This window comes from Gopherus evgoodei, chromosome 4, assembly GCF_007399415.2.
Source record: "Gopherus evgoodei ecotype Sinaloan lineage chromosome 4, rGopEvg1_v1.p, whole genome shotgun sequence".
Taxonomy (NCBI): Eukaryota; Metazoa; Chordata; order Testudines; family Testudinidae; genus Gopherus; species Gopherus evgoodei.
The window spans coordinates 109,110,891-109,124,702 of NC_044325.1; the positions used below are offsets into that span (position 1 = coordinate 109,110,891).

General features: G+C 42.1%; 1 protein-coding gene across 2 annotated transcripts in view; it reads right to left on the minus strand.

Moving 5' to 3' along the window:
• Window positions 1-13,812, minus strand: part of SERGEF (secretion regulating guanine nucleotide exchange factor) — a 257,053-nt gene that overhangs the window by 6,222 nt on the left and 237,019 nt on the right. The window contains exon 11 of one of the 2 annotated variants that reach the window (XM_030560507.1): window positions 9,792-9,843. The exons of the other annotated variant lie outside the window; for it this stretch is intronic. Coding sequence (XP_030416367.1) covers window positions 9,792-9,843 — 52 coding nt within the window. The remainder of the gene's footprint in view (window positions 1-9,791; window positions 9,844-13,812) is intronic. 2 annotated transcript variants of the gene reach the window in all.

Sequence of the window (13,812 nt, forward strand, 5' to 3'; positions counted from 1 at the left end):
TAATTCCTTTTATTTGTTTTAAACCTGCTGCCTATTAATTTCACTTGGTGACCACTAGTTCTTGTGTTCTGAGAAGTAGTAAACAAACTTCCTTATCTAGGTTCTCTACATCAGTCATGATTTCATGCCTGTTCCAAGTTGATTACTGATAAAATCCTGAAGCAACCGCAGCAGCCCCACATGCTTTCAGGCAGAAATTCAATTTTTATTTACATGACAACCACCAAAAAGGCTCTGTGCCAGATCTCTTTGGGATTAAAAGCCATTACAAGTGATGTGTATTAATACAGCTACAAATTGTTTCTAACTGAATTTAAAACGAGCATTGCAACATGTTCTTATATCTAATGATTTATGCATATGGTAGAGGAAGGGAAGGGGACATTTGTTTGTTGGGTCTGTGGGTTAAATGGAGTAACCTTTTCACAAAGGAATGTTATTACTGCTGTTGCCCTTTCCCTCTTTAAAGTGTAAATATTCTAAGCATAAATGAAATCAGGAGATTTAACAAAACAGGTCCAGTGTAAACCCAGAGAATACTTCAGATTTCCACTAGTGTAACAAACCAGAATTTGTCCCTATAATCCAAAATACTGTGAAAAGCCAAAGGTGAAGCAAGTTTCCCCAATGTAGGTATAAATCATTTAGGTCTAAAGCCCAATCAAACTCCCACTGAATCTGTCTGCTTTAATCAGATGCATATGGGCAGCAGACTTTAGACTAACACAGGCAAGCGATAATTAACCAGATTATTCCAGGTAATTAGAAAATAATGCCTGCAATCAATGCATGTATTAAACTGGTTTTACTGGCTAGGAGAAAAGTACTTAAAAATACACCATATTGCTTTATAAGGTGTTATATAAAGGTCATATGACTACATAATGCCCAGTAACCTACAACTATTTAGACAGTCTTCATATTTAAATACATTGTTCTACAGGCAAGAAGTACAGTCCAACCCCACCATAACGTGCCCCGCCATAACGCAAAATCGCATATAACGCGATCGCAGGTTGGCTCCCCTTTAAGGTATAGTATAATACAGTATGATACTGTACCAATGGTCCCCAACATCACGGCAGGGGAGAGAAGCCGTGGCCCCGCACCTGCTGGGGACAGAGAATTCCGAGGCTGCGGGCGCCAGTGCTCTCTGTCTCCGGCAGGCGGGATGCCGCGGCTCCTCTTGAAGCCAGAGGGAAGCCGCGGCCCCGCACCTGCCGGGGACAGAGAGCACCGGCGCCCGCAGCCCCGGAGTTCTCTGTCCCTGGCAGGCGGGGAGCCGCTGCTCCTCTTGAAGCTGGAGGGAAGCCATGGCCCCCCACCTGCCGGGGACAGAGAACTCCGGGGCTGCAGGCGCCCGTGCTCTCTGTCCCCGGCAGGCGGGGAGCTGTGGCTCCTTTTGAAACTGAAGAGAAGCTGGGGGCACTAGGCGGTGCATCTCAACTGATTGATTTGGAACCTCCCTATACCGCGACCCCGCATTTAGCGCAATGGGACTTTTTGGACCCCAAAGGTCGCGTTATAGTGGGGTTTCACTGTACTAATATTAGCAGCTAAGATACTTGGGGGGTTAACACAGTTACTTGTAAAAAAACAAAAAAAAAAACCAAGGAGTTCTTGTGGCACCTTAAAGACTAACAAATTTATATGGGCATAAGCTTTCATGGGCTAGAACCCACTTCATCAGCTATATGAAGTAAAAGACACAGGAACAGGTATAAATACATGAAAGAATGTGGGTTGCTTTACCAAGTGTTAAGTCAGTCTAATGAGATAAATCAATTAATAGCAGGATACCAAAGGAGGAGAAATAACTTTTGAAGTAGTAAGAGATTGACCCATTACAGACAGTTGACAAGAAGGTGTGAGTAACAGTAGGGAGAAATTAGTATTGGGGAAATTAAGTTTAGGTTTTGTAATGACCCAACCACTCCGAATCTTTATTCAGGCCTAATCTGATGGTATCTAGTTTGCAAATTAATTCCATTTCTGCAGCTTCAGGTTGGAGTCTGTTTTTAAAGTTTTTTTGTTGAAGAATTGCGACTCTGAAGTCTGTAACTGAGTGACCAGAGAGATTGAAGTGTTCTCCTACTGGTTTTTGAATGTTATGATAACAGATTGACAGAGCCAGAAGTGTACCAAGAAGTCACCTACTACAAGTCTGGCCCAACAAAGAAAGTAACAGAATGCCACTAGCCATCACCTACAGCCCCCAACTAAAACCTCTCCAGCGCATCATCAAGGATCTACAATCTATCCTGAAGGATGATCCCTCAATCTCACAGATCTTGGGAGATAGGCCAGTCCTTGCTTACAGACAGCTCCCCAGCCTGAAGCAAATACTCACCAGCAACTACACATCACACCACAAGAACACCAACCCAAGAACCAAACCCTGCTACAAACCCCGGTGCCAACTGTGTGCACATATCTATTCAAGGGACACTATCATAGGACCTAACCACATCCGGACAGTTTCTATGCAAAAGAATAAATGGACACAAATCTGACATCAGGAATCATAACATTCAAAAACCAGTAGGAGAACACTTCACTCTCTCTGTTCACTCAATAACAGACCTCAAAGTTGCAATTCTTCAAAAAAAAAAAAAAACCAAAAAAAAAACCCCCCAAAACTTCAAAAACAGACTCCTTGGAACCTAATCCCCCACATTTATATTAAATCTTATGGGAAAATTGGATTGGTTTAACATCATTTCACTTAAAGTTGCATTTTTCAGGAACATAATTACAACATTATGTGAGGAGTTACTGTATTAATTCTCCCAAAATCACATTAATATATAATCAACAGTTCTCCATTGAAAGGCAGACACAACCATGTGTACTACATACACATTACAGCCTTGCACACAATCATCACAGCCTGGAGTTGAGGTTCAGCAGTTATATCACGGAACAATCCAAATTACCAAGATTTCTTATTACATTTACTTATAAACATCAATTCTCAATTCTTTAATACCTAACACATTTATCACACTTTCAAGGATGCACTTGTCTTTAAGGCACTTTAAAGAGTGTGGTTAGTATAGTCTGAATAAATTGGTACAAAAGAGGTAAGTATAGAATATTAAAAGAAATTGCTTAAAACAATTCTTTTCAATTTCTCCGGGGCCAATTTGCTTGGACATACAAAGGTGTTCAAATCTAAAATATGGTTACTTGAGGTCTCACTAGAGAGACTCAGCAAGATAACCTACAGTGATTTATATTAAAAAATAAAAGGAGAACCACAATCTTTGCAATGAAATCTCACCACATCTTCTTATCCGCTTAACCCTAAGTTGGGGAAGAGACCTTTCCATGGGGCTGGTTTGAGTGTCGGTCTTATTTAAAATTGTTCAGCTTTTTGTTCTCACTCTTCACATAGTGAGAGTCTTTAGTTTATGTACCTTAGTTTCAGGGCTCATAGAAAGGTGGCCCCTCTTACTCCTATTAGAAAAATGCCAAGTGAGTGCTTAGTTTTCAGCTCTTTCCGCTTCTTTACTGCTTCCACTGGTATTAAGTACATGGATTGGGTGTATAACAAACTTCTTCAGTCCTTTTCTTATCAGAGGCTTTTTAGGTTTGATCTCTTTCAAAGATTTTATTTCATTATTAGCTTCTACTGCCAATTGGAATTTAAGCATTTTCTCTTAATATCCTGAAGTAATACCTTGATTTATATCTTTTAATATTTCTTTTTCCTAGTGCCAAACAATTCCTATTACTTCTAGAGTGCAGCAATTATTTACAACAAAAACCAACAAAATTCTTATAATATTCTACATTTGGAAGATATACTCCATACATTGTTTGATTATATTTAACCATTTCACATTATAATCAAACAAGAGTCTTTTCCGTATCTAGAAGGATACAGATCTGACCAGAAGGTACACAAATGTGCAGATTCTAATTTGGAGTGAAAGACAGATTATCCACTGTATGTTTGATTTACAAAGAAAACAATGTATAGTTAATCCTCTGGGGTGAAAACATGCAACTTGGATTTCTTGGGGTAAAAGGTAGTTTGTCCAATTTGACCTTCAGTCTCACAGCCAGTCATTTTACTTAACTGCAGCTTCCCTGCCCATCTCTTGATCCTCTCACAATCTGCAATGGGTCTCTTTACATAAGGAAGCAGGGTTTCACCCTTACTTGGTAGCTTAGATCTTTTTTTTAGCTAGGTTCAGAGGAACAAAGAGGTTTTATTCATCTGCATATTAAGAGAGATTCTTGCCTAGGTGATTAACAATACACTCATTTAGCTATTTCAGTTTTGTGGCAAATTGCTGGCACTATTATGATGGGTCCTGCGCTTTCTCCTCTTGTGAGGGTTCAGGGCGCCATTTCTCACTCCTGAACTGGGGAATCAACTGTCCCACAAAAGAGGAGTGGAGAGGGAGGGACCCGGGCCCACCCTCTACTTCAGGTCCCAGCCCAGAGACCCTAGGGATAGCGGTGAACCACTTGAACTAGCGATTCCTTCCCCTGGGCTACTTCTCTCTCCAGCCCTTCAGCTTGTGGGGCTTCCTGCCCTCTCTCCGCTTGGGCCAAGTTTCTCCCAACCCCTTGTGTCTGTAGAGTCCCTCTGCTCTGCATAAGCTGGGTTTCCCTTTACATAGGGTCTTGGTCTTGGTCTTCTGGCCCGCCACAGCACTTCTTCAAACAGCTCTCCGCTCCAACACCAAACCACTCTGCTTCAACTCCTCCAACTGTCTGATTGAAGCAGGGGGGGTTTAACAGGTGACTGGCTTCAGGTGCTCTAATTGGTTGAATTGGTTCAGGTGCTCTAATTAATCTGTAGCAGTCTCTTCCCTCTACAGGGAATAAAGCTCTCATCATCATGGGGCTTACATATCTCTCATCTATCACTCTCCTGCTGCCCTCTGGTCGTGCTATATCTCAGTTTCTATTCTTGGTGAGAGGAATTCCTAACCTTGGATGATCTGTGTGTCCTTAGACAAAGTGTTTCACATAACATGAATCATTTTCTTATTGTCTTTACTTCTTAGGTGGATCTGATTTTGGGATAAATATAAGTGGACAGCTTTTCTAATGTGTGAGGGCCAGAAGAAATCCGCAGTTATTAATCAATCAAAGCATATCAGTCCCACATATCCCTTACAACTGACAGCAGTATTGTCAATACAAAGGTTAGTTCAAGAATTTTCTTATGTAAAACCTTGGCAACTGCACAATTCATGGATTTTATCAGATTCCTTTCACACATTACCAAGTTCCTTTTTCTTGATTCAGCAAGTGTCCTCTTTTGATTCATTGTAGAATTATGAGAAACTGTGCAGTTTTGCTTTACAGGAAACATGTGCAAAACTCAGCTAAAATATCAGAGTTTTGCCTGGTTTCAGGTTGGAAACACAGGTTGATTCCACTAAACCACCAAGATGAAATCATGACATAGCCCTGGCAGGGTTTGCTTCAAACACAGCCCAAGTTTACTAAATTCACAAACTATTCAGCAAATGTAATCTTAAATTTACAGGATCTGTTACAAAAGTTTAGTGAAGCTCTAGTGTACATTGTTCTCCCTCTCAGCAATTCTCTTGAGCACTCTGGGTAAAATAATTCTTTTCCCTTCGATTAGCACCTTCCATCCAAGGATCTCAAAGCACTTTACAAACATTCATTAAACTTCAACGTGGTAGGAGAGATTAGCATCCCTAATTAGCACAGAAGTCAAGTGACTTACTCACAGTCATACAATGAACCAGTGGCAGAGCCAGGACTAGAAATCAGGTGTCTTGAGTATCAGGGCTTGTCTACACTTACAGAGCTGCAGCTGCATTGCTGCAGCGCTTAGTGAAGATGCTACCTATGCAAACGAGAGAGCATCTTCCATTGGCATAGGTACTCCACCTGCCTGAGAGGCGGTAGCTATGTTGATGGAGGAAGATCTCCCATCGACAGAGTGCTGTGTACACCAGGGGTTAGGTCAGAATAACTGTGTCACTCAGAAATGTGGATTTTCCACACCCCTGAGCAACAAAGTTATGTCGACATAAATTGGCAGTCAAGAGCACTGCCAGCTTTTTGGCCGCCCTAGGCGGTGGAAGGTCCCGCCACCGCAATGCCGACCCTGACAGAGGCGGCGGAAGGTCCCGGTCCCAAAATGCCGCCCCCAACAGAGGCGACGGAAAGTCCCACCCCCGAAATACTGACAACGACTGTCGCCGCTCCCCAAATGGTAGCACTCTAGGAGACCACCTAGGTCACCTAATGGGTTGTGCCGGCCCTGTCAGTAGTGTAGACCAAGCCTAGCACTGCTTTAATGATATGAAGGCACTCGATTACCTGCGGGAAACAATACATCACAACACAGGGATGATTTTGGCCATATGTCTTCCATAAGATATTGTAAGAGACAGAAAATATTAGTTCCTTTTGATGTTTCAAGGGAGTCTAGCCTTTGTGAATATCACGTACAATGAACTGGAAAAAAGTATCTCCTTGTCTTTTTGGCAATGGCTGTTCAGTTATTAGAGGAAATGATGGATATGTTTAGAATCTGAGGAACAAAGTGAAAATGAATGATCTATTACTGAAGGGAAAACACAAGGGTTTGAAAGCAAATGTATAAGCTAACACCCAATAAATGGAAGGTTTGCGAACTCTGTAGCTCTCATTAAAGACAATATCATTACTAACATTAACAGAGGAGACGGGAATAAGAAAAGGCAGGATTTCAAGATACTGCAGGGTACCTATGGAAGTAGATAATGATTAAATGAATTACATAATGCCATTTTTGTTAAGAATTATGGAAGTGAATTACACTTTCTAGTAAAGAGTTATCTTGCTTTCTAGAAAACCTCCTTTTTAACTGCTTCTCAAGGAGCTCAGGACCATTATTCTCTTGAGAACTTTTATCAGACTGCACAAGGAGTAGAATGATCTCTGACGAGGGCAAAAGTTTGTGCATTTCCTGGTCTAAAACACAGTATTTAAATGAGGACAAAAATTATCTCCTGTTATTGCCTGGAGTACGCAGCTAAGATGCTGAAGACAAGCTGGTTTGAAACCCAATTTCCACTCATAACCCATCTTCAAGCTAGTCGATGTGGACCAGTACTTCCTCCCAAATACATACGGTATCCCTGATTCTTCTCGTACAGTGGTTTTCCATCAGTGGAACTCAGCTGACTTCAGTGGACTCACTCATGGTTTACATTGGTGTGAAAGAAGAACTGCAACTGTTGACCTTGACTTTTTATACGGCACTATGTCTAGAGATTTCTCCAAGCACAGTTAGCAGAAATTATGATCACTACCACTACCTGCCAATTTTTCAGTTATTTGCAATAGTGTTGTAGCCACAGTGGTCCCAGGATATTAGCGAGACAAGATGGGTGAGGTACCTTTCCCAAATTTGAAGAAAAACTCTTTGTAGCTTGAAAGCTTGTCTCTTTCACCAACAGAAGTTGTTCCATTAAAAGATGTTACCTCACCCAACATGTCTCGCTTATCTTTCATTTACTCACTGAAAAGTTCTACCAGACTTCTTACTGCTTTCAAATGCTCTACATGGTGGCACCTTTAAAGCATAGGGAAACTAAAATGAACTAAAACTTTAAGACTCTGCACTTGATAACAATGATAGCGATGGTGTTGCTTGTTGACGGACTGCTGATATTCTTAGTCAATGTGGAGGATCTCCATGTGTTCCACTTTCCCACAGATTGTTCTGTGGTTCACCTGATGCCTCTGCTACTCCACTAGACTACATATTACACTGGTTGTTGGGATGTTTCAAAGTGCTGGAACTCCTTTTACCTTAATTTATCTTAATCTAAGATTAAATTAATTTAACCTTAACCTTAATCTAATCTTAGAAGATTAAACTGCATAATGTTTTACCTCTTTTTGATAGTGATTACACAGAGAGATGGACAATAACGTTGTGAGCTCCCATCAGTCACACTTGCAGGTTCATTCACTGTATTTCCACCACAGGTGGTTTTCACCAGTGTATCAAGCAGAGTCAGACATTATCTCGTGAATTCTAAGATGCCATTTTCTTTTGTGGGCTGTTCATTTTGCCATTCTTTCGTGATGCTCATGTGCACCAAAGAACAACCGCTTTTTATTCCAAGGCTCTTCGTATGGGGAAGCAGAATGGGACAAGTTAATCATAATAAAAATACTTAGGTATTGAGGAATATGATCTTGTTTTGATCAAGTACTCTAAACCTGTAGCTTCGATTTGGAGAAATTACGTGAGCTATAGTTTCACAATAGTAGTGCTCTATATTGTGGTTTGGGATGGTCTCTCCACATGTGTATGGTGCCTAGCACAATGGGGCCTTAAATCTTGGTCAGGGCCTCTGGAAACTACCATAAAACAAATTATATGTAATTTTCACTATATGTGTCTCAAATGGTGAGGAAAACACAGTACTATTTCTACTATTATGTGTGTGCGCACAACAGTGTTTGGGGTTGTGCAAAATGGGTAAGCATAGAAAAATAATTTGAAATCTACTTAATTCGGCAAAATTGATCATTATAGCCAATGCCTGTCCAATGCATCCAGGGTGGCAAACGGTAGTGAGAAGGTGTGTATCCGAGCTCTGAGACTACTCTCATCACTGTAGTACCTGAGCACTGTACCCAAAAGCTGTCTGTCCAGTTTTGAAAGGTGAGAAAAAGCAGCAAATGTCAAGAAAGCGCCATCCGGTATAGAATCACAGAACTACGCCAACAGATAAAGAGAACAGTATCTGAAATAAGTTCTCTGTTTCATACAACCACATGCTGTATTTTCCACATGCATTATATCTTGCTAATAATTGTACACACATCTATAAATACAAAAAATGCAAACTTTTCACACACACAACATACACACACACGCAACAGACACTCCCAAACCAACACATACATGGCCCACTGCACTCTTAGACTATGTTTATTGCATGTAACAGCCTTATTTTGGGTGATTGTTTGGTATTATTTATACAGGGTTACTTTTATCTCTTATTAATGTATTTACATTGTAGAAACTATCATGAACATTAAAAGGAAACCCGCTGAATGTAATTCTAGTGTTTTGGGTTTTTTTAGATATCCATAGCGCTGTATGTTTCCAGGCACCTGCAAAACCAGATATGCACTGAGACACCTTAAAATGATATTTTCCTAGTGGAGGCTGAATATGATCTTAATGTTATAGTTAGAATGAGATTTTTGTATGATTCTTATGGGTGGCAGGGAGAAGTTCTTTTTTAAAGGTTGATAATTCATCTTCTAGGTTTGCATTTGTTTTTAAAAGTAAAGGTAAACAGACCTTGCTAAGGCTAGAAAGAGCTGACAGGTGCTGTGTAAGCTTTCCTCCAGGTAGTTCTGAAGGTACATTTTAATTCACTCCTGATTACAAAAGATGAGTCAACACAGGGACTGACATAAGCTCAAGACTTTGATTGTGCAGAGAAAGCACCGATTCACTCCACTGACATAATATAGGGGTCATATTACACGTGAAACAACAGCTGCAGTGTAAAGAGGATTACTCATTACTCTTTCCAGCATCTGTAATAGGCGGACTAATCTTTAAATTATGCTCTCTGGAATATAAGGCAAAAATTCTGATAGAGAAATTATCTACGGGACAGAGTTATCTAAAGACTCTGAACATGAATCAGTAATGAAGGTCCACTGAGATATTGGACATGGCAGAAAGTGACACACTCAAGCCCCAATCAAAGCAACATTCCTGCCCCAAACCCAACAAGTTCCCTGAAAATTCTGCACATTAAACATTTCACCTCTCCACTTGGTTTGATTGGTTCCCCTTGTGGAAATAACAGGATCTTTTCACTAAAAAAGAAACATTGTGTTAGGTTCAGTCACTCTTACTTACACCGAATAGGACTGTACTTATCATACAACCCCACTGAAATCCACAGGATTGCTTGTGAAATAAGATGCTATTCCATGTGATTAAGGGTATTGGAAGCTGGCTCTATTTCATAAATATGAAAAATACCTTTCACTAAGTTCCTAGCAGATGGTCCTCCCCCAATGCTCCCACAAGAGACACATGGGCAAAGCAGGCTGCAGAAAGGCATCCGCCTAGAACACAGGCCATAGGAGACTCATTTTCCTTTACCCTGCACTGTGTGCAGTCATTTACACCACTGCAATGCGAGTGTGAAGTGCTTTCAAATCAAAATGAACTGGTGTAAATGACTCACCAGGTGCAAGGCAATGGAGGATTAAGACCCTTGTTTTTGCATAATTAGAATTTAGGACACTACATCCAGATCCTGGGGTGGCACTTTGAATTTGATACCATCTTCCACAGATAATCAGGTAAGGCATCAGATACCCTGGTGATGAGTGTAGCATAAAAACATAAATAGTTAGGCAATCTTTCAAACTGTCTCATCATTACCTGTTGAGTACAGACACTTGGCACTACATACAGCATATATTACAGATGTACCTATTGCTACTATGGCAGCATTTCTTTTTTGCTTCATTGGTCAAGATCAGAAACAAAGCCTCATATGAACTTTCATGATTCCTCCCCTCATGAATGAAAGTCCAGAGAAGGCATGGGTTGGCAAGGAACAACTGTTTTTAAAAGTATTATTTTTTTTGTATTGTACATTGGTCTAGTTATGAAGATGCAATTATTCATTACCATTTTTAGGTGCTGATAATGTGCCCAGTGCTGTACAAGACAGTGTCAATCCCAGACAGTTTACAAAAAACACTAGTTAAAAAGTTATTTATACAGTCACAGCTACCTTAAAATTCTTCTGGCCTGCAGGGTATTCCCTGCTCTGATGGATGATTTCCATTGAATAACAATGAGTTGTGTTTTTTAAAAAAGAAAGTCATCCTTTTCTAAAGGAGAGCATATAAAATCCTGTGTAATTCCTGTTTATTTTTCTGAGATTTTGCATCTTAACTCTACATGAAAAAATATTTATACAATAGCTTTTGATTTAACATGGATTCCATTTGTTTTTTCTTCATTTACATTATCAGATGCCAGGTTGCATTTGGAGAGTGTGTGGCTGAATTCTGGGACGTGTGTAAGAACAGGTTATATGATTGCATGTGACTGTTGAGTGATGTCCGAAACAATTGCTTGTTGATATTAAACAAATGAGGGATTTTTGCAATGCCTCACAAGTAGCCTGAGCTGAACCCGAGGTCACTTGATGCACAGAGAGAAATCCAAAGTCAAGAGCAGTGTAGGGAAATGCTGAGTGAGCTTTCACTTTTCCCATTGATACCAATAAGATTTTCACACAGTTTGTAGTTCATATGAACACTGTCTCAGCAGTCGGAGTGCCACCACCTTTTTTGGTGCTTTAGAGGCAGCAGAAGGTCCCGCCCCCGAAATATCACTGATGACCAGGCGGCTGAAGATCCGGCCGCTGCTGTCGCTGCTCCCAAATGTTAGCATCCTAGGCAATCTCCTAGGTTGCCTAATGGGTTGTGCCGGCCCTGCTCAGCAGTTAAAAAATTGCAGCAGTTTAACAGCAAGCTAGTTAGGTACTCTGACTCCAAGGGTATGTCTACTCTGCATAATAAGCCAGGGTTCAGACCTGTAATATCTCATTTGAAAATGTTTATTGTTGGTTATTTGTAAATGAAACCCCTCTTTCCAGGCACCAGGTTTGGCATCCTATGTTGAAGAGGACAACTGATTTTTAAGCAGCCTTTTGTTCTAGAAGTGGTAGGGGTTGCAGGTATTAACTACATTCAAGGCTTAGCCAGATATTGTATCTCACCAATGCTTAGCATAAGACCTGCTTATTCTAGGTACAGACTCAGTTTCCCAATTGTAGGAAAAGGCTACCTTGGCCAAGCAACCCTATGTGACACTAGGCAAGCCACTTTAATCTCTCAGTCTGAAAAATAGGGATAATAGCATTTCCCTACCTTACAGGAGTGAGAGTAGGATACTTTCATTAATACTCATGATATTACAGTGATGGGCATATACAAGCACCTATATGGATAGTAAAAAGCAAACAACATATGAAATATCAACACTGACCCTAACAGTGCTGCTGCCTAAGATCAGCACTCCACCCCCTATCAGAGATCATGCTTTAATGACTTGATAAGCATGAAAGGGCAACAAGACAATTAGGAAGAATGCTTTGGATAGAGCTGTATGGAATATTAGCAACAAAACATGAAAGCACGTAAAACTTCCCAGATTTATGAGCTCAAAATTCAGGCCAACTCCATCAAGAAGATTGCTAAGGTTCAGAAACACTTCTAGTGAACCTGACGTTAGCAGCAAAAGAATGTGAAGTTTTTGGTTTCATTGTGAAGCTTGGTGCTCTTAACGGAGAATGACTCTGACAATCTGTAGTGTTAACCGAGAATCCAAAGTGAAACAGTGTGAGTGCCAAACCACAAGGATGGATTAATACACAGAAAAACACGTTTGCAACAAACCCTTGCAATGCAAAACCACCACTGTCCGCACAAGCTTCATTAAGTGACAATCTGGTTTCTCTGGCTGGAAGAGAGAGTTGTCAATCAGGGACCATTGCAAGGGAGAACCCAAGATGTAATAACTATATTTGAATAGTGTTAGGGAAATTAAAGTAATTAAGTAGGCAATTAACTACTAGTAGTCAATTAACAATCAATTAACAGGAGTATTAAGTTAGATATTAGGAAAAGCTTTTTAACTATAAGGGATAGCTCTTTGGAATAGGCTTGCAAGGGGGATTATGGAAATCTCATCATTGGAGGTTTTTAAGAACAGGTTAGACAAACACCTGTCAGGGATGGGCAATGGCAGATTAGCCACTGGGCCAACAGGGCCCATGCCCAGGGACCCTGGCCAATTGGGGACCCCAGAAAAATGGGTACTCATGCCCCTACCCCGCCCCCCAGCTCTACTTGCCCTGGGGGAAGGGAGGGGACTATGTCTATGTCATTCCCATGCTGCGTCCCCCGCCACGGGCGTGTTTTGGTGGGGAGCGGACATAGCAGGATGGAGCAGATTTTCCCCAGTGCTTTGGGTCCTGCCTCAGCAGCTGGATGCTGCCTCCTGGGTCCTAGTGCCCCCCGGTTTCCTCTACAACCATAATTGCGGGGGGGGGGGCACAGAGAAAGGGAGTGGGGTGAGAAGAAGGGGAGAGGAATGGGGAGGGGAAGGGGAAGAGAAAGGGATACGGGAATGTGGGGGGGGAGCAGGAGCCCAGCATGGGCTCTGGACAGCAGCAGCCCCAGAAGGGAAGCAACTGCAGTAGCACCAAAGCAGTGACATCACTGCAGCACCCAGTGCTGGAGGGGTTGCCAGTAGCAGCTGGGGCTCCCCCATTATGCCATCCTGTCCTCCACCCCCAGCACTGGCAGCCCAAGTACCACTGTAGGTGGGGGGAGAGAGCCAGTAATCCAAGGGGACTGGCTTCAGCGTACACGTGTGTGTGAATGCATGGGCGCTTTGCCCCCCCAATACAGCAGTCAAACTACAATTATGGCCCTGGGACTAGTTCCCTGCTGTGGCCTCAGGGCTGGGGGAGCTCTCCCTGCTGCAGCCTGGGGTTATGGTGGGGGCGGGGGGAACAGAGCTTCTCCAGCTTTAGGGCTGCGGGTGGGGGAAAGAGTACGGTTGCGGGGCCACAGTGGGGGGGAGGGAGAATGGAGCTGACTGTGTGCAGAATGGGGCGGTGCAGTGGGGAAGAGGGGCAGAGTGGGATGGGGCTGGGGGTGGGACCTCAGGCAGAAAGGATGCAACGGGGGTGAGATTGCAGGGGGAAGGGGTGGGGAGGGGCGCCCCCACTTGCTCTGGCTCAGGGCCCC